Below are 24,244 nucleotides of genomic sequence, written 5' to 3' on the forward strand. Positions count from 1 at the left end.
TTTTTCTAATATTAAAATTTGTTTAATGATCTGAAATGGCAGCACGGTAGTGTGGTGGTTAGCACTGTTGCCTCACAGCTAGATGGTCTGGGTTCAAATCCATCTTGGCCCAGGCCTTTCTGTGTGGAGTTTGCATGTTCTCCCTGTGCTTGCGTGGGTTTTCTCTGGGTACTCTGATTTCCTCATACAGTCCAAAGACATGCACTTAGTGGGGTTAGGTTAATTGGTGATTCTAAATTGCCCATAGGTATGAATGGTTATCTGTCTCTCTCTGCGTTAACCCTGCGACAGGTTGGTGACCTGTACAGGGTGTACCCTGCCTCTAGCCCTATGACAGCTAGCATGATCTGAAACATGTTAGTGTGACAAATATGCAAAAAAATAAGAGACCACACATTAATGTCCAAGAAGGACAGCTTGCACCACTCTGCAAAATCTACCACTGTAAGGCCATGGTCATCAGGGTCATCACTACTCAGAGGAGACACAGTCACTGAAACATCCGCAATCTTAAATATATGGCGCCTCACATACTGGCACTGATAGTGTTAAATAAAACACTATTTACCAACAAATCACACCAGAATAAGTGTTATGAATACTCACAAATCTTCCTAAAAAAATGTCATAGCTATTATGCTTTGGGTTATTAGCATTTTATCTAATGGCACAGGGCTCAAACAGTTTGAGTGTAATGTTCTTCACACTCTGTAGCGTTTGATTCATAGAATTCATTGTTTCTTTACTTATTGTTGGATCAAGACATGACCCCAACAACTGGGTTAAATGCAAATTTGCCAAACTTGGCATTGACTACTGAAACAAAAACTCGTGTGTGCATGGAGAAAGACTTTCAGAATGCCTGGAAGCGATTCTGGCAAACCATCAGGTAACTCAGGAGTGGAATGCGGTGCTCTACTCACACAGTGCGGGTGAGGCGCTGAGTGAGGGGAGTGGTAGATCGACAGACGAGCTGGGGCTGCGGCCGCAGTGATGCGGACGCTGCACCGGTCCATTGTGGTGAAGAGGGAGCTGAGTGTAAAAGCAAAGCTTTTGATTTACTGCTCGAGCTACATCCCTTCCTTCACCTAAAGTTGCGAGTTTTGGGTAGTGACCGAAAGAACAAGGTAGCAGAACGAGCTTCCTCCGAAGGGTGGCTGGCCTCTCCCTTAGAGATAAAGTGAAGAATGTAGACATTCGAGAGGGGCTCAGTGTAGAGTCACTACTCCACCACATCGAAAAGAGCTAGTTGAGGTGATTTGGGTATTTTTTTTTTTTTTTTTTGGTTTGGGTATCTGACTAGGATGTCTCCGAGGCACCTCCTGTGTGAGGGAGGAGAGGAGGAGGCTCCGGGGCACACCCAGGACAGTGGAATGATTATATCTCTTGGCTGGCCTGGGAACACCTCGGTATTCCTCCAGATATGCTGGAAGAGGTGGCAGGGGAGAGGTAGGTCTGGGTCTCTCTGCTTAGGCTGCTGCCCCCATGACCAGGCCCCAGATAAGCGAAAGAAAATGGATGGATGGACGCACTGACTATTTGTTAAAATGTTAGTCTTTGTTTGTGTGTACAGGCACACCCAGATCCGTCTTCCACTGCAAGATGTTGTCTGTCACATGATTAAAAGCAAGGAAAAAAATTAAAGCAATACTGTAAAAAAGTTGCCCCCAAAGAGCCCCAAACACACACTATGGTGTCCACAAACTCAAATTCAACACCTGATTCATTCTGGAAAAAAAGAAAAAAACAAACTGTTTTATCACTTAAACTATTAATAAAAAAAAATCCTAATTCTATAGTTAAATAGTACAGTAGTACAGACTGTGATCATTAAATTATTAGTAAGCACTTTGAGAACTTAATTCTCAACAGGCTTTTAAAAAGTCAAGCAGTGTTTCCATGACAGAAAAAGCCAGATGACGTCAAATTCTCAGGCATGCATTGAATTCTGAGTGTCAACAACGTTCCTCTACCTGGCTATGAAACCATTAGCTTCTAAGAAGAGAGCAAGAGATGTGAGGGAGGGGAAAGGGGAGTTGGTAGGGGGAGAAAAATGCATTGTGGCCACGCCTAATTCTGGCTGTTTGAAAGAGGCTTATAAAAAACTTAGAATGTGGGTGTTCATTCCAAGGCTGTAAAGTCAGATCTGCAAAGTGCCTTTGTCCCTGAGTAAACTGAATGCTTTCTTTTCTACTTTTAAAGAACTTGATTTGACCCAAAACCTAGCTCGAGAGGACTGCTCTGTGTCAGAGTCAGATGGTGATACAGCCTACAGCCAAGTGAATTAAACCCTACTTTCAGTGGCTGGGGGTGGGGGTGGGGGTGGGGGTGGGGGTGGGGGGGGGGGGGGGGAATCAACACACTCTCTTTTTAAGATGATCTAACAATAAGACCTAACTGCCCTGAAATGTGCCCGTTTAACTGCTCTCCTTTTAAAGCCAACCTTCCTTTGAGACAATTTTCTTCTGATTAGCTGTGCCCGGGAAACAGAAGTTCTGAACGGCATGTTGGTGGGGTTTCAACACCTCCAGCCAAAGCTGGATGCCTGAGATGGCCACATTAATGATATTGTCTCCACTTCACAAAGGGGCAACAGAAAAAAAAACTGTTAGAAACCAACTGTTTAGAGCCATCTGAAGCCTGAATTTTTGGCTTAAAGGGATTACTTGCACTTATATACTAACCTCATCGTTTGAAATTTTGTCCATTTTTAATCTGAGCATCCTTTTTAACCATTTTATTGTTTATCGCCCTTTTGTGCAGTACAGCAAATAGTAACAAGCATAATCAGTAAAAATGATTGCTCTTTTGTGCAGTGTCTGGTCCTTGCTTACCGAATGACCACATTATATTTGTTGATGATGCTTCCCAGGGAGCTGTTTTTAATGGCAAAGCCATTACCTATGACTACACAGGTTCTGCATTCAAGGCTGCGGAGAAAGACAACACATGCAAACATATCAATTAAATGTGGTACATTTGTCTTCATCAACCTTTCCCACGAGTCCTAAAATAAACAATTCAATGTTTTGGTTCAATTACAAACAAAATATGTCTCTGGAGACACAACAAACAACTTATTATCACTACTGGAACAGCACCCTAGGGCACTGATTGCTATAGGGAATAGTTATAGAGTCGTGAGAAAAAGAAAGTTTTCACAGGACTCTGTGCAACCATGTTAAAACCCAAGTACACCTTTACTGCTTCCAATTAAAATGGTAAGTAGCAGCCAGCAGCTGCTATTCAAATATACTTTAGTGATCATCATCAACCATATTAGCGCAAACACCTCATGCCAACTGTCAAGCATGGTGGTGGAGGGGTGCAGTTCCTGAGACTACCATGAACTCATCTGTATACCAAAGTATTCTAGAGTCAAACTGCTGAAGCTTGGCCCAAATTGGGTCATGCAACAGGACAATGATCCCAAGCACAGCAGCAAATCTACAACAGAATGCCTGAAAAAGAAAAAAATAAGTGTTGCAATGGCCCAGTCAAAGATCAGGCCTCAACCCAAGTGAAATATGGTGGCAGGGCCTTAAGAAAAGTGTAAAGAAGAGTGGGCCAGAATTCCTCCACAATAATGTGAGAGACAGATTAAGTCATTCAGAAAACGACTGCTTCAAGCTATTGCTGCTAAAGACAGTTCTTCAACCTATTTAATCATAGGGTGTACTTAGTTTTTCACAGGACTACATAGATTCCCATGAAAATATTTTCTCATGACTACATGGCCAAATCTTATCGGCTACCTATTTGTTGGCACCAATCCTGGTCTTATATCACTTGAACATTACAGCCTGACTCAATAAAATCAAATAAATTGTAGTATCTAAAAAAAAAAAAATGCTATCCTTGATTCAGTGTTAAACTGATGAGCTTCACTAATTCTTGGCCAAGGTTGCCAAAGTGTGCCCACACTTACTTTTCAATGTTGGCTGGCATGTGATAATTTGCAGTTACAGCGAGCACTTTCAGTAGCAGCAGCTCTGGGAGGTAAAAGTGAGAAAAGGACAAGTTTAAAACTCAACTCAGAACTTGTATTTATAAAAAAGGCTACTGTCTTGGCTTTTAGCTCTTTTCTCAGTTTAAAATGTCATCTATTCAATCCCCAGTCCCAATCACACAATCAAAACAAGACCAAATTTGCTGAGTAAAGCGAGTAGAAAGAGCAGAGAGTAATGTACAATGCAAAGTAAACATACCACTGCCCTTAATGCCATAGGGTAATGCCAGATTGGACAGATGGTTCCGCCAAAAGAAATCCTCCAGTTTCATAAAGAGCTGCGTCCGCCTGGTAATGCTGCATGAGAAGTTTCAGAGCAGGATTTATAACATGATACCGCACAGTACAGGCTTTCACTGTATAGATGAGTGATGCTGCAGGAGGCTTTATGGCTGGGAGAGTGAAAAAAAAAAATGCTTCAAGTTTTTCTGTCTAAAATAATCAAACCACACAATAGGCAATACCATCTGTCCTGCCAAGCAGTACAGTGTTCACGCTAGCACATGAAAAAAAAAACTGCTTCATATACTTGACTGATGCACTAAGTTACCAAATGTTCTGGTATCCATTAAGCAGGTAAGCCAGCCCCATTATAAGAAAATCAGCAATTTACATGATGCCATTCAACAGCAATTTCCCTCATTAAAACCCTCCGCTGGCATTTCTCTGCTGAGGAGAGGGGAAAGAAAACAATAACGTTCACAGAGCCTGTGGAGTGAGACAAATGTGGCAGGTTGTAATATGAGAAACAGTTGCTTTTCTGTGCTCACTCACTCCAGCTGTTTATAACCTACTGTCTTTAACAGTAAGTCTCTCAGACATTTATTACCCTTGTGGGCCAGCTAGCCCTCTGTAGGAGATCGGGGTAAATCTCCGGGGAGGGGGTCTAATTAGAGAAATGTCACTGTAACTGCCTCGAAGGCCTCCTTGTGACTCTGACTGACTCATGTTAAAATCCAAGAACAATGGACCGGCGACCTAATACAAATCGTGTTCTTTTGCAGGAGATTACGAATCTTAGCTGTTCTGAAGGGCAAAGGTCAGGCAGTGGAAGGTCTGCTGGGCTGAATAAATAAACAGCGACCTTATACGAGGTTTGGCCAAGCCACTCATTACTAGTTATTAGCAGAGCCAGAGCCAAAGAAAAGACGAGTAAATGCACAGAGCTAGATAAACTGACAAAACAGACTAAAGGGAAAATAACCACGTGGGCATTAGAGGATGTGAGACAGCCATTAGTTAAGAAAACAAGACATTATCAACTTCTAAAAAAGAAATGAGCCCATTCTTTGCCAAAATTGGTTTTTACACTGATTTCCCCTCCCAGACATTTCATCAAGACATTCCAGTGGAGTGACTGAAATTTACTGTAACCATTATTTAGATGGAAACGCTTTTCTTTCTTTTAGTAATAAGTTCTGTTCCTTCTCACTAAAATATGCTTTTCTGTCGTGACTGGTATAGAGCAGTCCAGTTTCAAGGAACTTGGCACCTTATGTTCAAATAAAAACGCTGGCATGCAGTCCTCCTTTAATAAGCCATCCACTACTTCAGTTTGCTTAAAAAAAAAAAGAAAAAAACCACACAGACATGCCATTACTCACTTAAACTTAAGGCTCTCCCATTTCTTCTGGGTTAGCCAGCCACCACACAGCGACTTGCTACTGTTAGGAGACTTGCTGGTGCCTCCATAGCTGAAAGACAGTTGCCACAGCTGGCATGAAAATTACTGCTGAAGCCATAAAAAAAATGTAAAGTGCCAGTGACTCAGTCCAAAATGTTCAAAAAGTGCAAAGATCTGGTATGTGTGAGGCCTCAGCTGACCAGCAGCTCAGACCACTTGGTGATCACAACTTAGATTTTAGTGACTCAGCATCGGCCAGACCTCCTGAGATTAGTGTTCTACCAGAAATGGGTATTACTGTGATTTTGTGACCTCAATACCAGAGAAACCAAGAAAGAAAGACATGTTTGTGCTGGAGTGTGTGTGTGTGTGTGTGTGTGTGTGTGTGTGTGTGTGTGTGTGTGTGTGTGTGTGTGTGTGTGTGTGTGTGTGTGTGTGTGTGATTACCTCTGAATTAAGCTATAGGAACGGTAGTACGTGACAAAGGAGATGAAGAACAGGAGAACTGGGAGAAGCCTAAGGCACCATGCTGGAGGAAAGACAAAAATGCAGGCAAACACGCAAGGCTATAAAAGCAGAGTCAACATTTTTAGCACAATGCAGCTTCTGGCTTCACCTTAGCAAAATAATGCATCCTTCCTCCATGAAATAAAATGGTGTTTTGCATTTCTGACATGCCACTTGAAACAGATGTACAGGCAGTGCCAATATGGGCACTGAAAAATGAAACAATCATTTTCATCCAAGTATCACTTTCTAAATAGAGACAAATGCTCATGGGAAGCATAGGGGGTCGTTTTGACTGTTGGGTTTTCTCTGAATTATTGTAGGGTCTTTACCTACAATATAAAGTGCACTGAGGTGACTGTCTGCTGTGATTTGGTACTATATTAATTGAATTGAATTGAACTGAACTGAACTGAACTGAACTGAACTGAACTGAACTTGGGGCAGCACAGTTAGAATAACATCTAGAAGGTCTGGGTTCAAGTCCACCTTGGCCCAGGCCTCTCCCTGTCTCTGTGCAGAGTTTGCATGTTCTCCGTGTGCCTACATGGGTTTCCTCCAGTTTCCTTCCACAGTCCAAAGACGTCCACTTACTGGGGTTAGGTTAATTGGCCACTCTAAATTGCCCATAGGTGTGAATGAGAGTGTGAAAGGTTGTTTGTCTCTCTGTGCTAGCCCTGCGACAGGCTGGCAACTTGTTCAGGGTGTACCCTGCCTTTCGCCCTATGACAGCTGGGATAGGCTCCAGCCCCCCTGTGACCCTGAACAGGATGAATGGATGAATTGAAACTGTCCATCTGTTGTGATCTACTTTTGAAAGCAACGTAAAGCACAAATTATGGAGAATGCAAACATGTGACATGTTCAATAAATGCTTAAATTCTTTAACTACAAACCCAATTTTAAAAAATTGCAAAATGTAAATAAAAACAGAATGCAAGTCATTTTGAATTTTATAGCAGTAACACATCTCAAAAGAAAAACAAATGTGCAGTGTAATCGTGAAGCTGGAGCGTCATTAATTTTTAAGCAAAAGAAAAAAAAAACAATTGTCCAAAGCCAGGAAATGTAACCACATCACCATAAAATGAATTTAAAGGCTGCTGTGCTCCTTCTATCTTCTCTTCAGGCTCACTGGCAAAACTACACTGTGCAGTAACGTTTTTTTCTTGGTACCAGGACTAATAGTGGGATGCTTTTGGCAATTTTGAGGTGTGATTAAATATTTTAAGCTTCTCCCCCTCATTTTCATTTAGAACAAGCCAGGGAACATTATACCTAAGGACACTTAAAGGTTTGGGATGTAATTTTAAGCACTGCCTTTCTGAGGGTTAGTTAAGGATCGCATGAATGTCTCTCTATTCAATAACAAATTACAGCCAGTAATCGCTGCACAAAGATTGAAAACAGATGAGGCCTGACTCTAGCTGCACTGCTCATAAATGTTATATTATCTAAGTTTAAGATAATAAGTTGCAGTGTTATGAGTGCTTATGCACAAAAATAGATGCAGCCTGGGTGCAGTGGCTTCCCTATAGAAGCTTGTTTCCACTACTGAAAAAAAAAAATTCACCACGCTTAACTGGAAATCTCAAGAAAATAACTCAAAATTTTGAGTTAATTTCTCAAAATTTTGACTTGACTCAAAATTTTGTGTTATTTTCTAGAAATTCAGACTTAATAACTAGAAATTTTGAGATACCAAACTCAAAATTTCAAGTTATAGTTGGGAAAACAATTTTTTATTTATTTATTTTTTTCAGTGGTGGAAACGAGCTTCCATACTTCCTGCAGCAGGTGCCTTTATGAACTAACTAACACAAGTAGGGAGCATGTGGAGTAAAAACACTTGCTGTGAACTGTACGCTTACTATAGTAAGAACGGTGATCACTGTAGAAAATGTTGCAGAACTCTGGTTAGAGATGTATCTAATACAACTGACTGCTCAAGACTGACAGGTAACCAAACTGTTCTGATGATTAATGATAGTACTGCTAGGACCAATACGATTAGTAAGATTCAACAAAGTGCAATTCGGTCCTCCCATTATCTCACATTCAACAGCAGTAAGGTTAGTGCTAGAGCTTAAAATCCTAATCCTGTAATTTGCGATACAGTCAGAGAAAATCAGAACAAAGATATTAAGATAATAAGTTACAAACATGCGATAAACACACACACGCAAAAAAAAAAAAAAAAAAAAAAAGCCAGTTACCCACAGCAAAAGTGCTTACTTTTAGTTGCCTTCTGGGACATCTTCACATACTCGTTGAGCCTCTCATGACTTCAGAGTGTGTAGTCACCCTGATAGCACACACAGGAAGAATAAAAGCTTGAGCTTTTTTTTTTTGCATTTCTAGCATCTTTTTTCATGCGCTTAAAAATAGCTTTAAGAGAAATACGATCTGAAAAAGAAACTGAGAAGTAGAGAGTGTTTCACACAACTGTGCAGATACGGCTGATTGACACATAGACCACTTTAGAGAAACAGAACAACAGAGGTGTCAAGAAAGAAAGAAAGAAAGAAGGATGGTGGCCCATCAGTTTAAGAGGATCATGCTGGATTCATGGTAAACTGGTTCCTGAACTGCAGGATATTGTGCGTCAGCTTTAGCACTGTGGTTCAGGAATGCTTTGGTGAGGTCAGATTATGGCTTAGATCAGCTTAAAAGGACATTTAAAGCTACAGATATCTGACCTTTTATTGCATAATGCACATCTTATCCACCATCTTACTGATTTGTGACAGAGGTCAGAGTTCTCCAGAAACAGTTGTGTATGCTGCTTCAGGACCAGCACAGAAAATCAATAGATAACTGAAAGAGTGCCAAGCCAAATGTCTATTTTAGGATATGCACGAGTGCACATGCATTTGCTACATTGCATTAACGGTAATATAATACCAGCGCAAATTTCTTAACACTACCACAGGGGTGTTCTGCAGATCTTACTTTTACAACACACTGCAGGACAGTCAAGACGCTCACAGTAAAACCAGATTGTTATTTCATGACATATAATAATGCTGCTGCCACCTGAATCAGGGTGGAGTTATACTTCCAGCATCACCTGGATGTCACTGTTAGACTTTCTAGCAAGAGAATTGTTTCCTAGCTCTTTACTCATTAGAATAAAATGAAAAAAAAAAAAAAAAAAACAAGAAGAAAAAAGAAGGAGAGATTTCAACTCATGACCTCATACTTTTGGGTCCACCACTTATCTTACTGAGCTAATTAACTTCATGTTTATGTGACAGCATTCCTCAGTTTATGTTGCAGACATCGCAGACGGAGAGGAGATAACTGTAAGAGTCGCTAAGATGCGCTAAGTTCAACGTGCACCATGGACATTCTGACAGAGAAGCCTCAGTCAGTTGGCACTCCGCAGGGCTGTGTGGTCAGTCCTCTGCTCTTCACTCTGTTGACTGCGCAGTCTCACATGACCACACCCATATCATCATCTGCGCCGATGACTCGACTCTGCCGGGACTGATAAGCAGCAGTGATGAGTCATCATACATCCTGCCCCCACCCCACTCATCATCAACAGCTCTGCTGTGGGGATGATTAGGAGCATCGAGTTCCTCGTTGTGCACATAATGGAGGACCTCACATGGACAAACAGCACCACCTCCTAATCAAAGAAAGCCCAGCACAGAATACACTTCCTGAGATGGATGAAGCAAGCACCCCACCCCCCAACCCCATCCTCATCACATTCTACAGAGGCACCATCGAGAGCATTCTGACCAACTGCATCACTGTCTGGTATGGCAACTGCAACATATCTTGCCACAGGCGCCTGCAGACAGTAGTGAAGACAGCAGAGGACATTATACCATGCTGATTCCTTCTTACTGTCCAATCCCCCCTCCCCAATAACCCACCGGTAGAGATCATACACTCACGCACAATGGACATGGACTGGAAGTCATACACTGACCTCTAGGAGTGCAAAATGCACCTGTCATATCTCATATTTCAATAAGTTCAGACACTGTACTCTGTATTCAGGTTAAGCTCTTGTTTCTTCTGCTTTGCAGATTTTTCAACTGTACTGCACATCTTGCAACTGCATAGCACACATAATTTTATCTTGCACAGTACTGTCCACACACTCACACTGTCACCATCCTATATTCTCTGTAAATATCAATCATATGATTAAATTTCATTTTACTGGCATATTGCCTACTTGTATTTTTAGACTTGCACTATTCCCTATGCTGAACCATAATGTATTGTTTTATTTGCACTATGTGCACGTGTACACTCTATGTACTTAAATCCTTTCTTTCCAATAATCTGATCTCTATTCCTCACTTTTTAAGAGGCGGTCTGACCCGACCTGTATTCTCCATGGAAACAACATCAACATCCATCCACCTGTGGCTCAGTTTTTGGCATAATACCCTGACAAGTTTTGACCCGAGACGTGATGTCGAGGATTCAACCATTTTTGCAGGGAAGGGTCTAACTGCTCATTAACTGATAAACCTGTTTGAGTCCTACAACTTCCTGACTTTGAGCAAAATGCCAAAACATCTTCACATATGAGACTAAATCTTGTACTGTTGGTCAAACAAACGAAACACTTCAAATATGCCGTGTTGGGCTCTAAAATGTTTTTTGACATTTTATACGCTGACAAAACAAAATCACACTGAAAAAACAATAGTAAAGGAATCATAAACTGAAACTAATTATTGTTATTTAATAATGGACCATGAGTACACTAGCCTTAATATTGATCCTCATTTAGCTGGATTGTCACCAGTTGTTCAAAAAACCTTAAAACAAACAAACAAAAAAAACAGGACAGCTTACCTTTTCCCTCTTTCATTTCAAAAAGTTGTATCCTCAGTGGTTCATATATAATCAGTCTGGGCTTTTCCCTGCAGTAAAAACAAACAATTATAATCAGTCATGTGAAAACAAATGGAGAAAACCTGCACAGTAAACATATTAACTTCCATTATTTTCTCCTTGTCTTTACACTAAATAAAAGAGCAAATGTCAGATTCCAGGAATAAAGAGAAAGTAAGCAAACTAGATGAGAAGCATGTGTTGTGACAGTAACCCTAACTCTAACGTGTGTTGTGACTGGAACACAAATCCCATCCTTTTGCTGACTTTAACCCTGACCCCATCCTTTCCTGTGAGTGTATGCATGGGAAATATGCATATTTACTGTGAATGCTGCAAAGCATTCACAGTATTGTTCTTGTACTCCAAAAACCTTCGGTAACTAAAAACTCAAGCAGCGTTTGGGCTACAGATAGCGTTCTGGTATCAAAACGTTCAGCCTGTTCTGGAGATTTATGCTATTACTTTTCTTTTTTGTAACCTTTAAACTTTTTAAGATATTGAACTTTTTATAATCTTCATTTTTGCCATTCAAAATGAATGGGGAAGTTTCAAATCCTTTTCAAATCCTTTCAGGATTTAAAAGCTAATAACTTCAGCATACTTTCAGCTAGAAAAACCATTTGAGCTTTAAAATGAAGCCAAGCCTTTCAGCTATTCAGCTATTACTTGGTGTTTCAAAAACTTTTACGGTTTAAGCACAGAGAGCGTTTAAGTTTAAGGTGTTTTTTCAGCTGTTTCGGAGTTTATAATGGTTGTGTATTGCGTTTGCTAGAGTGGGAGCCTGATTAGTAGAGTGGGAGGCTTCAAAACTTTCAGGTGGAAAATTTATTTTTAAACTGCCACTGTGTCCAATGAGCACCTTTTTTAAACTGCTCCCACGGCCACACTTTTGAGCCCAGGAAAATAAAAATTACACCACTGTTTAGAGCAGGTCCTTGTGACGCTCACAGTTCAAAAATGACTTTGATAGGAGCTACGGTTTTTGACTTAGAAGCAGTTATTTGACAGGTGCACCGAGGCAAATTTGACAGAGTGCATGCATCTCAGCAGGTAAGCAGTGCACCTGGCAGGTGTTTTCAATTGGCGCATTTACAAGCATTCAGCTTGGCAGAGCTCCCCAATACGTATGCTTGCAAACCTCACTGCTTGTGTGACACTACTGTTGGCTCAGTGGTAGAAAAGGTGACCATCAATGCACAAGAAGCAGACAGAGCATGTTCAAGTCCCACTTTACTCCAAACTTTGAGCATTCATTCACCAGCTTAAACTCTTTCAGCCAGATTTAAGCTCTTTGGAGCATTTCCTTGCATTTCAGCTAGAGACACCATTTAGGCTTTAAAATAAAGCCAAGCCTTTCAGCTATTCAGCTGTTCAGCTATCCAGCTGTTCAGCAATTCAGCTGTCCAGCTGTGCTTTGAAATGTAATAAGTTCAGCATACATTCAGCTAGAGACACCATTTAAGCTTTAAAATAAAGCCAAGCCTTTCAGCTATCCAGCTGTTCAGCAATTCAGCAGTTCAGCTGTTGAAGCTCATTCAGCAAATAAAGTTTCAGCTCTTTGAAGCATTTCTTGGCATTTCAGCTGCAATCTTTCAGCTTGCAGCATTCACAGTGCATTTTCTTCAGGAAATGCTTTTTCTAGTGGAATTAGTGCTCTAGGATAAATGCAGCAGAAATATAGATGCATCATTAAATAATATACAGTCTAATAAAATACACAAATTTTATATCATCCTTTGATTCAACTGCCTTATTTCTAACAAATCAATTAACCAAAAATTGAACCTTTTTCAGCTTCTAAGATATGAATGTGCACAGATATTTTTTCAGCTATAAATCACTGTAATTTGAATGTCTGGGAACTTCTAGTTCTTCTAGTCATTTTAAAGATGCCAACTTGGGCTCTGAAAAAACAGGATTTTCTTTTTTCACCATTTTCTAATTTCATGGCCCCAAAAAAAAAGATTAACTTTAAAGGCAACTTGATCTAAATGCTAAGGAGCCCGTTTGTTAGATGTACATATAGCCATCTATTTCCTTCAGCATCATGTTACTATCACTGCCAACCTTCCTGAACATGAATTAGTTCCAAGAGCTAGACATCCTGTAGCTTCCAGGCCTTTAAACCACAATAGGCACAAGGCTTTTTCACAAACACCACAGGCAACATAAACGCTGAGCTGCACAATAGCTGGCTGTGTTTGTGGGAAAAGAAGGGTGGAGAGATAGGCTGGTTGATTGACATGGAAAAAAAAAATATCCACAAGCTGTTAAGGACCAACAGAGCAGAGCTGGAGTAAGATTTGGTCCTGTCAGAAATGCCCTTCACCACAGATGTTCTTAAAGTATCACTGTACAGTCTAATCATGGATCAGGAAAGAACTGCAGACCGACCACTTAAAGAGGCAAATCACACACTGTAGTGATTAAAGATGAGTCAGGCGGCTACCACGGAAAAGCGCAGTGGAAGTAATTCCTGCAAAGGCACTGGGAAATTTGTTGTCAGTGATGTATTGGTTTAAGCGACTTCCGCCCAGATTCCCAAGAAAGTGACCACATCAGCTACTATTGAAGCTAATGTGGTCACTGGTTAAGATAACTGCAGCAGACATGTTCTGTATTTAAGGTATTACTGTGTTACAGTCATTATAAGAATATGAACAATTATTCAGTCATTTCACTCACTCATGTTTGCACTATTTGTTCATTTTGAACATTTGTGTAAACATCTTCATAGACACATATATAGACATTTAACCTGTCTGCCAAGGGAAAGAAAAAGCTATTGTGATTTACCATCATGTCCTGACTCATTGTTGGGAAAAAAATAGAGAGATACCGGTTTTGAGCAGTACTTAAAATCCACAAAACCTGCTTTAATATTGAAGAAAGACTCCAACAAACAGCTATAAGCAAGCTTTTTGTATACCTCTGACAGATTTAAGGGTATTTGAGGGGTCTTTTGTACTCACTGTTGAGCTAACATTGAGCCTGGCAGGTTATAAATGTCAAATTGTCTGCTAGATTAATACAGGTTATGTCAGCCCAGGACACTCATGAAAAAGACATTTTTTTTAACTCAAGAGTTTAACTTCAAGGCTTTAAAAAGATCATGATAAGTGAGGTTCAGCCCATGTAGAATCCTCTATTCACTCCTCTAAGCCTAGCTGTTTACAGCAGTATGAGCAAAGTTTTTAAAAATATATGAGACTCAATGAACATCAGTAATAGACTAAAAGTAGGTTAGCAGGAAAGAAAGAGATATCTCCTTCCTCTCTGGCAGCCCTCCAGCTGGTGACACCCTGGGTGGGCGCAGCATTAAGCTAACTAAAAAAATTGTTTTTAAAAAGTTGCTACATTTTAAAACTACAGTTTCAATTTGCCAGCATCTGGGGTGATAGACCTAATTCTAGGTGTAAAATAGTACCATTGCCACAGAATTTAAAGACAAAATTTAAGAGTAATTCTTGAATACCAGGTCTCAGATCTATATATTTATTGTGATTATTGGGTCAATTCTATTTGGGTAAAATCTTTACAACACGACCAGAATGGAGATAAATGATGGCTAAAAATGGCCTTATTTTCTTCCTCTAAAACCCTTTCTGTCCACCAATTCATTTCTCTCAACCTCTAATACTCTTCAGAAGGAAACAGCCACATCTGTGCTCGACTCACAATAATAAAAAAAAATTACATCTAAAACACATAATCCCAGAACTTAATCCAGTCAGAGGCACTAAATCTGGTGCCCATTTGTAACATGTTGACCTCTTTTATATAAAAATGCTTTCAAAGAAACTGGAGCCTTTAATTAACCTTTTGTTTGCTTTTCCACAAGCATCTGCATGAGGAAGCCACCTTCAGGGAGGCTGAGGCAAGGTGATGTGGCAGTTACAAGAAGGGGTGTGCTTTTTCCCAATGTTCTGATCCTCTTTATTTCTTTAACTCTGACATTGCCAGAATCCAGACTACTTAATGCTAATTTCTGTAGTGAAACATTTTGAAAAGTCACTCTTTTTAATTTATCTTTTTTTACCCAACATCATGAGGTGCTATCATAAAGTTCTGTAGCTCTGCCCATGAAAATGAAAACCCAAACCTGACTTGTGTAATTGATTGTGACTGTTATTTCTGGATCACTTCCTGGAAGTCCAGTTTCAGTCATTACAATTGTATATTTCTGATACACAGTAGACTTCCTCCACTGTCCAAAACAGTGACCTGTTGATTCGCCTTTTTTTTTTGGATGGGGGGGGGGGACAAAGTTGCTGGAGGCAAATCTGGAAAGCAGAGAAAATAATAAGCAACAATTGTGCTGGTGTAGCAACAAAGTTTCTTTTCAACTTGCCATTTATTCTCTTCGAAACTGTGGACTCTTCACCTGAAAACTGTTATTTACTGTCTTGGTAACAGGTAAAGACCAAGTCTTCATCACTGAACCTCTACATGAAGTTTGGATCACACTGCTTCACCCTGAGCAAGTTTGAAGTTGATGGTGAAATTGCAGGTGCTCTATAAAAGTATTTAGAAGCGATTAAAAAAAAACAGCAGCTGAAAATGGTCCAGAGGTGCACTTTCAGGAGGTGTCTGGCCAAATTGTTTTTTTTATAGATAATGTAATCAGCTAAAGACGTCGAGGAAGTGGGATATAAAGGAAAGTTGCAAAAACTGCTAAAATGTCACCAGCAAACAGAAGTAATAGCTGAATAGCTGGTTGAAATAGTCCCCCCCAAAAAAAAAAATAAATAAATAGAATACATGTATTCATGAAGAAAGCTCAGTGGTTGGCTTCATTACTTGAGCTGTGACTGTTACATCCTGAGCTGTTTCTTAATTGTTTTTCTTGCTGATGTCCACCCATCCTGTGTTCAGCACGAAAACAAAGAACCATTCAGACAAGTGGGTTCTTTTTTTCTTTTTTTTTCTTCTAGCTGTTTCAAGAGGCAAACATGTTTCAAAAGACCTCTGAAGCATCAAATTTCAAATCTGTTCCTATAAGAATGACATAGAACTATCCGAAGTAACTCATTATAATATTTGAAGCAACCATGTGGCTGTTGCCCTCTATTGCTCACTGTGCTGTAGCCTTGGAACACAAGGAAATGCTTTCATAACAGGAACTTCATCAAGGCCGCGTGTCTGCTCACGCTGGTGAAATCAAATCTTCATTATAACGGCTTTTTTTTCTAAGCGGGAACACGGAATGCAAAGTTGGAGTTCTTAGTGATCTTTTGAACTTAATTACACAAATAAATTAATTGTGTGGGTTATGATTTTTTAAAAAAATAAGGAACTAGCAATCTCAGAGCACCTGCTGTAGGCTTTGATATGTGGTAAATGTGTGTGTGTGTGCGTGCGTGCGTTTGCGTGCATGCTTATTTGGACTTTATTGTATTATTATAAAATACATTTTGCTCAAGTCACATTTATAGCAGCAGCCGTCGATTCCCAGCGTTATGGTCTGTCCAATTCAGAGCACAGTGTGTGACATCTGCAGGTAATTATTTGCACATATTGTCTCCCCCGTGTGGAGAACGAGTAAGAGGGCATCTCAATGCTGCACTCCTCTGCACATAAACAATACAAAAAAAAGCCTTTCATTGGTAACATGGTTACTAAGTGTTGCACACAACAAAATGAACTGTATCAAGAAGGTAAAGAGATACCAGATGAGACACTGCGCAGGCTAAAATACAAAAGAAAGTTTCTAGGCTTTTGATTAGACTCATGTAAGCACCACTGACTAATTTTCCTCTGGAAAACTGTTTCATAAGGTGGGAGTTCTAAACGCAGGCCTGCGTTTGTTTACCTTTCTCATGTTTTGACCCTGGGATAGTGTGCAGTGTTTGTAAGGACAGTCTGAGACACCTAATTTCAGTGCTGAACATATTAAATGTGAAAGTGAACCAAAATATACTGAATTTCATCTGTCACGCGAGCGGACAGGAGAAGCTTCCGATTAGAAAAGCCTGTCTTAGTAACTGGAATCACTGCTTTTAGGATAAAGAAGCAAAAAAAAAAAAAAGAAGAAGCGTGCTGCCAAGGTTCTTCTCCTATATCGTTTCTGGTGCTGCTACTGATTTGTTTTAGGAATATGTTCCAAGTGAGAGTATTATAAAGTTATTGCTTTCATGTGGGACACTACAAAACGGGGCCTTGTGCTCAGATTGTTGGTTAAAAGAGAGCGACAACCCTTCCACACAATTAAACCAAAGTAGTAGTGTCCTGTGGAGAGTCCCATGGGTGCTGTCAACATGGCCTTTGCCCAGTTCCATTCCAGCTTTATTCCGTCCCCTTGTGTAGATAAAAAAATTAAATATATCTGTATCTGTAAATATATAAACCTCCTCAAGATCTCCAGCAGACTTTCACTGCAGTGACCAGAGCTTTGCCTGAGATGAACCTTCTGAGGGCAGATGTGTGTAATGTTTTTCGAGCCAGGCTAATTGATTCAAGCAGAAACGAGTCAGTATTGCAGAGGCCATATCATGGGTTTCAGCTGGTTTGCCTCAAGTTGCCATGCGCTTATTATCTATTAAATTAGCCCCATTAAATCCAGCATCTGTAGAAAAATAAAATGTCTCTAATGAAGCTGCTGCTCTTCAGTGTATGAGCCTGAATACACAGATATGAAATCCAATATACTTTTTCAGAAGCTTGACATCAGGGACTGCAAAGTCATCATAGGATGTGTCACACAAACTAAAATTCAGCCATGCTCGAATTACCACGAAACAGGACAGGAAAAAAACTCCAAAGGCAAATGTAGCAGTTCCTATGAATCAGTAATCCATATAAAGCTACTTTTAGCCGCTCCCTTATTCACAAGGCATCACCACACCAGGTAGCTCTGTATATTTGATTTGGCAAATTTTTACACCAGATGCACTTCCTGACGCAACCCTCAAGAGGGTTTAATCCATATAATTCTCCTTATATTCTCCTTCTAATTCTCCCGTATGACAAACCTTACGAAACAACTGTGTTTAAGTGCAGTCAATTTTTTGTGTCCTGCGCTGTCGTGGCAAATGTTAAGGAGGATCAATCCACGGATGTATTGCATTGAAAAACAAACCATCACCTCCCATAAAAAGGTTCAGCCATTTGCATTGAACACTGTAAAGTTTATGTCATTTCTCTTACAGCATGACATTCACTGTCCCGGGCCAAAGGAGGCTGGAAGAAGGAAGTCATTCACTGAGACGCAACTATTTGATGCCCAATGTGCAACTATGATGCAGACAGATATATTGATGTTATCATTCAAAGGGAATTTGGGCTCTTCCTCATGTTTGACAAGGTCGTGCTAAGAGCTCTTAAATGAATCTTGATTCTTAATCATTTCTTTCTTCTTTTTTTTTTTTTTGGTTAAAAAAAATGAAATATACAGAAGCAGTCCCTTCACATCAATAACCCCCCCCCCCAAAAAAAACAAGTCAAATACAACTTTCATGGCACTGTTGAACACAAAAGCATGTTTGTTGACCCAGTCTGTAGGTGACTAATTCTCAATACTTCTCAATACAAAAGGCCAAAAGGATCTTATTTGCTCTAATTTGTCATCTGAAAAAAAGTCACTAAATTCAACAGAAAAAAAAATAGTAAAACAGTTATGCAACAAGTCTACATAACTGTAACATTACTGTAACATCGCTGTATTACTGTGGTGTTACAGGTCTAAAACAAGACAAGCTGTTTTTCTTTCTTTCTTTGGCAAAGTTTGCAACAACACAAAGGGGCTAATATTCAAGGAATCAAGGATTTGACTCAACTCGACGCTCTGAATCATCAGCTCCGACCAAAAACACCTCTATCGCGTCTGTCACTACCTGCTTTAATGGAAATCCAGTTTCATCTAGGATCCAGGCTCTTGATATCCTGCCACACTTAAATCCCACTTCAAGTTAGATTTAATACCACTGATCCCAGGGACTACATGAGCTGTCTGTTAGATGATACATGTCATTATCATGCACAAATGACTTCAAGTCTTTCCTATCACATCTACAGTCTATCCGTTAGCAAGACTAAACGCACAACATCACACACAGGACTCGTGCCAGCTAAATTAAACGTGCCATCTTGTGATCCAGCTAACTCAGATCCAGTGGGTCTGGGTAGTTTTATGCCCAGATCCAAAACTCCCTCTCTCTCTTTCTCTCTCTCTCTCTCTCACTCTCTCTCTCTCTCTCTCTCTCACACACACACACACACACACACACACACACACACAGAGAGCTCGTTTGCTCAAAGGGGGTTTAAACACTCTCACTTACCAACAGCTAAAACGGACAGATAAGGTTTAATCCGCGGAGAGCGACCCCGTTAGACCCTGCAATCATGTTGCAACCAACTGCACGTTGTTTTTGGTGACATTCACGGCATGTGAAACCAAGAAATCAGCCTACCGCAATGAGGGAGTGAACGCTCATCCGCTCTGACAATGTACCGCTCCACCGGACGCGCAAATCACAGGGGAGCAGAGTTTACTTCGTCTTACTGGTGTTCAGGACTGACATAGCGGTTCCACCGCAGCCCCTTTCTCTCAGCACACTCCCATTCCTCTCAGTGCCGCGCATGCGCAAAGTGGGGTAGGCGCACTGGCCACCGGAGACGGTACATTAAGAATTCCATGACTGCAAACGGGTAAGTAAAATCTTGACGGTGTGCTGACCTAGAAGTAAGCAGGATCTCAGAATGCTCAATCTGATCTACAGCTTATCACGATTATTTGTCCTGTGCTTCGTGAATCCGCCGTATACTGGACTTTTATTCCAGAATTGGATAATGGATGGATGGATGGATGGATGGATGGATGGATGGATGAGAACAACATCTGGAAAGTCTTTGCCTTGGCTGTGATTTAAAACGAAACAAAACAGAACAAAAACACGCTGATGCAGCTGATAAATGAGTTGCATTCTGTGCTGTTCAAAAAGGTTTTTGTTTTTTGTTTTTTACTCGCAATGTTGACATTTCAGTTCATTTCAATTTTATTTATCTAGCACTAATTCACGACAACAGTCACCTCATGGCAAGGACGTAGGTTTAGTAATAACATTGGTATAACCCAATGTATAGTAATAACCCAGTACCACGGGTAGACACGTGTCCCTACTGTCCCTACCTAATTCTATGCCCTGCCCCATGGAGCTTAATATCGTAATACCTTAATATCGCTTAGAGACGCTATGGGCAAGCACTTGGCAAACTACGAGGAACTGAGGTAAACTTTAATAATTACTAACAATTAAATGCAATAGTCGTGCATGAATACTCAGAGTGAAAAGAGTTGCGTGAAGAAGAAACACTCAGTGCATCATGGGAAGTCCCAGGAAGCCAAAGCCTATGTGACGGTGTGGTCAAGGCCCTTTTTCCGATGTTTAAGTAAATTGCTGCGACAACGCCACCGGAGGGAATTTCACCCACTGGAAAGTCTTACTTTTAAATGTAGAAAATAAAAAAAAACCAAACACCTTAATAATTGCACAGGTTCGAAATTATACACTAGGACAGAGATATGGTTCTAGATTAACACAGTTTCTTTATTTGGCAAAAATGGGCATAAAACCATAAGACCAGAAATAAAACTACAATAGTAAGGGCTCACGCAACCTCAAAATAAACAAAAATAAATGAACCAAAAAGATAAAAGCCAAGCTAGACTTACCAGTAGCAGGGGCCCTTCACAACAAAAAGAAAAAAAACACAAATAATCACAGCGATACACACACGCAACGATCTCACCCCAAGTGCAGCACAGCAACCGTGACCACAAACTGGACAAAACCCCACCACCAAGAAGGGCCCACACTGCTACTATACTATATACTGCTACTACGATAATCACACAAATGAGCACCTTATAACAACAATTTGGACAAAGGATAGAAATAAATAAAAAAAACAATTCTAAAATGCCCAGTAGGTATGATGACACACACACACACACTGGGGTCAAAACACTTAAAAACGCCAGCATAAAACCAACAAACAATAGTTAAAAAGAGACGCCAAGCTAAATTAGATACCACCACTGCATCACAGTCAGTTCCAGTATAATGTGTCAAACCAAAGCGATATACTTGGGTGCGAGTCCGTTAGCGAGGGGTGGCGACATCCGTCTCAGGGCAGAACAGAAACCCTTCATGAAAACAGTCCTCAGTAGGCAAAACAGTCCTCAGTAGGCAAAACAGCCCTCAAAACAGCCCTCAGTAGGCAAAACAGCCCTCAAAACAGTCCTCAGTAGGCAAAACAGCCCTCAAAACAGCCCTCAAAACAGCCCTCAAAACAGCCCTCAGTAGGCAAAACAGCCCTCAAAACAGCCCTCAGAACAGCCCTCAGTAGGCAAAACATTCCTCAGTAGGCAAAACAGCCCTCAAAACAGCCCTCAGTAGGCAAAACAGCCCTCAAAACAGCCCTCAAAACAGCCCTCAGTAGGCAAAACAGTCCTCAGTAGGCAAAACAGCCCTCAAAACAGCCCTCAGTAGGCAAAACAGTCCTCAGTAGGCAAAACAGCCCTCAAAACAGCCCTCAAAACAGCCCTCAGTAGGCAAAACAGCCCTCAAAACAGCCCTCAAAACAGCCCTCAGTAGGCAAAACAGCCCTCAGTAGGCAAAACAGCCCTCAAAACAGCCCTCAGGCAAAACAGCCCTCAGTAGGCAAAACAGCCCTCAGTAGGAATAGGAAGCTGCAACAGGTGCTGATAACCCGTTTTTTACAAAGCCGGGAATCCTACAAGAAACAACAAATTATCTTGTGACCAATTATGCTGAAATCATTACAACTTTAAGGCTGGCTTTTGCTGTTTAAGTGAGCTTACCAGAAAGGCAGGTTTGTAGATATACCACCACGCTAACAGTCAAGGCTCTTATATCCGGCAGCTACACTGCAATTAAACGCACATCAATAACTGATGTGATGTTGTTATTGACAATAACTAGACTAAGCCCTACTCAGCACTCATTCATGATGGTTTGGTTTGGCTGTTCACTAAGTTTTAAACTAGCTCAATTGTTAAAGATGTTACTGTTAGGGTTCCTATAAAGTGTTCAAAAATATGTAACTTCAATATTTGACAGTGCTGGATTCCTTCCTTCAAAAGGGGAAAAGGACAAAGACATTTAGAGTTTTGATACTGGAGGTTTTACATGAAAAACTTACATTGTTATGCCTTTGTTTGACAGGTTTTTTTTTTTGTTTTTGTTTTTTAGAAAATTTGACCCTTTGGAACTTTTATTTTAAAGGTTATTTAACTTGTTGTATATAATGTAATATTACCATGGGGGTTATGCACTTAAAAATGTATCAGTTCATAATGTTTTTTGGTCAATTCATGTCAGTGTATTTTTACACTTTGGTTTCTATACTTTTTGACTTGTATGTAAAAAGCAAATGTTGCCTTTGCAAAACATGTCATGTTTTGTTATGTTTCAGTTTGTCGGATTTAAATTGACAATGAAATAAAGTAATTTTAAAATATATTGTTTTTTATTTGCTTGAAATTAGAAAAATTGCTAACATTTATTGAGAGTTTGGTAAATTAAGTTGCAAGTTGACATTTTAACTTTTAACAGCTAGCAATAGCCAAAGTATGCAGAGTTCAATTCCTGTTGAAATTACAATTTAGGGTGCCTCTTAAACTACTGCAAAATGAAATAACTTTTACTGTAATTCTATCACAGGAAAAAAATGAAGTAACAGTAACCATGTAATATAATTACTGTAAAATTGTGATAAAACCACAGTAAAATTGTTTTAAAAATTACAGTAAAACTGTAAGAGAATTACAGCCAAATTGTAAAAAAATTACAGTAAAACTAAGAGAATTACAGTGAAACTGTGAATAAATTACAGCCAAATTGTAAAAAATTACAGTAAAACTGTAATTAAATTACAGTAAGGTTACTGTAAAAATTACAGTAACGGGCTGGCAACCTTGCTGCCAGTTGTTTACTGTAAATTCTACAGTCACTTTTTTAACAGTGTAGGAACCACAAGTAAGCCTGCATTCTGAGAGTGAAGCATTCTATAAGGATAATATGGTATATGAAGTCTTAGTACCTAGTATCTAGTACCTTGGTAAGATATGATGAGGCCTGATTTTTCAAGATTTTGTACGTGAGGAGAAGGATTTTAAATTCTATTCTGGATTCAAAAATAAGAAATCAGGAACAGGGATAAATACGTTTTCACAGCACTGTAAAACTGGTCATATTTAAAACTGAAAACATTAATCAATGGCAAGACTTTTTTGAGCAGGCTTGTAGGAATAATGTCTAAAAGACACACCAATGGTATACAGGAGGAGATTAATGAAGTTCAGAAAGACTGAGAGGGGAGGCACAATCTAAGTAAATATCAGCAGTTATTCAAGTATCTGTACCTAATGATACTGGCAGCCTGGCTGCAGTGCAGAAAAGAAACCTGTGGTTGTTTCTATTTTCCCCCATACTGTATATTTTGCATGATGATAATAATAATTGCTACTCATACAAATGGAGGCAGTAGATGCTGTAAATGCTCTGGACTAACAAGCAGCCTACTGTCAACAGAATTACTCAGATAAAGCTCAAAGCTTTATTCGTGTGCACTTGAGTGTTGCACTTACAGTTGCCACTACTGAGGACAAATTAAACTTCTTCTATGGATTTACTTCTGTCAAATTAATATGAGCTATGAGTCAAACATTAACTATTGATTTTTGGACATTTAATGTGTTCCTTTCAGTCGTGCTGGGTAAAAGTGCATTCTGATGAAACACTCTGGGGCTGCTTGTTCAAACAAAAATTCCCCAGTTCAGCTTTCCAAGCTAGATGAGCAGTTTTTAACGTTCACACCAAAAAGCACCAATCAGTATCAAGCTACATTTCTGTCTATAATAAGTCACATAGCACATGAGCATTTTATTATAAGTCAAGGAGGTGAGCTCGGATGAAGTGTAATTTTTTTATTTTTTTTTTGGCCGTGAAGGGAAACATGTAAATGCAAAGTTTTTGAGGAGCACTTTGGCTGCAGTTATACTTTAATCCAGGCAGTTTCAGACACATCCAAATACCGTGGACGCATGAATGTGCAGTTGCTAAAGTCAATATTGGAAAGCCTCTATGCTGATGTTCACTGCACACAGTTAACACTACACTTTTACAGTTTAATTGGCACTTTTAAATACCTTACACAGCGGCATAGCTCTCTCAACAGTTGAAATATAACAAGGGTCAACACAGATCTGC

At 39.9% G+C, this 24,244-nt stretch overlaps 1 protein-coding gene across 2 annotated transcripts in view; it reads right to left on the reverse strand.

The window, feature by feature from the left end:
• The window catches only part of st3gal4 (ST3 beta-galactoside alpha-2,3-sialyltransferase 4), a 30,397-nt gene extending 10,843 nt beyond the window's left edge, over window positions 1–19,554 (reverse strand). The window contains exons 1-8 of one of the 2 annotated variants that reach the window (XM_030744100.1): window positions 19,421–19,554; window positions 10,968–11,035; window positions 8,376–8,445; window positions 6,081–6,162; window positions 5,614–5,703; window positions 4,209–4,306; window positions 3,929–3,992; window positions 2,835–2,930 (exon numbers count right to left, since the gene is read on the reverse strand). In XM_030744100.1, the coding sequence (XP_030599960.1) occupies window positions 2,835–2,930; window positions 3,929–3,992; window positions 4,209–4,306; window positions 5,614–5,703; window positions 6,081–6,162; window positions 8,376–8,397 (452 nt within the window). In that variant the 5' untranslated portion in view covers window positions 8,398–8,445; window positions 10,968–11,035; window positions 19,421–19,554. The other variant, XM_030744101.1, reaches the window with a different exon arrangement.
• Window positions 19,555–24,244: the final 4,690 nt, after the last annotated feature.

Source organism: Archocentrus centrarchus, chromosome 13 (genome assembly GCF_007364275.1).
Source record: "Archocentrus centrarchus isolate MPI-CPG fArcCen1 chromosome 13, fArcCen1, whole genome shotgun sequence".
Lineage (NCBI taxonomy): Eukaryota > Metazoa > Chordata > Actinopteri > Cichliformes > Cichlidae > Archocentrus > Archocentrus centrarchus.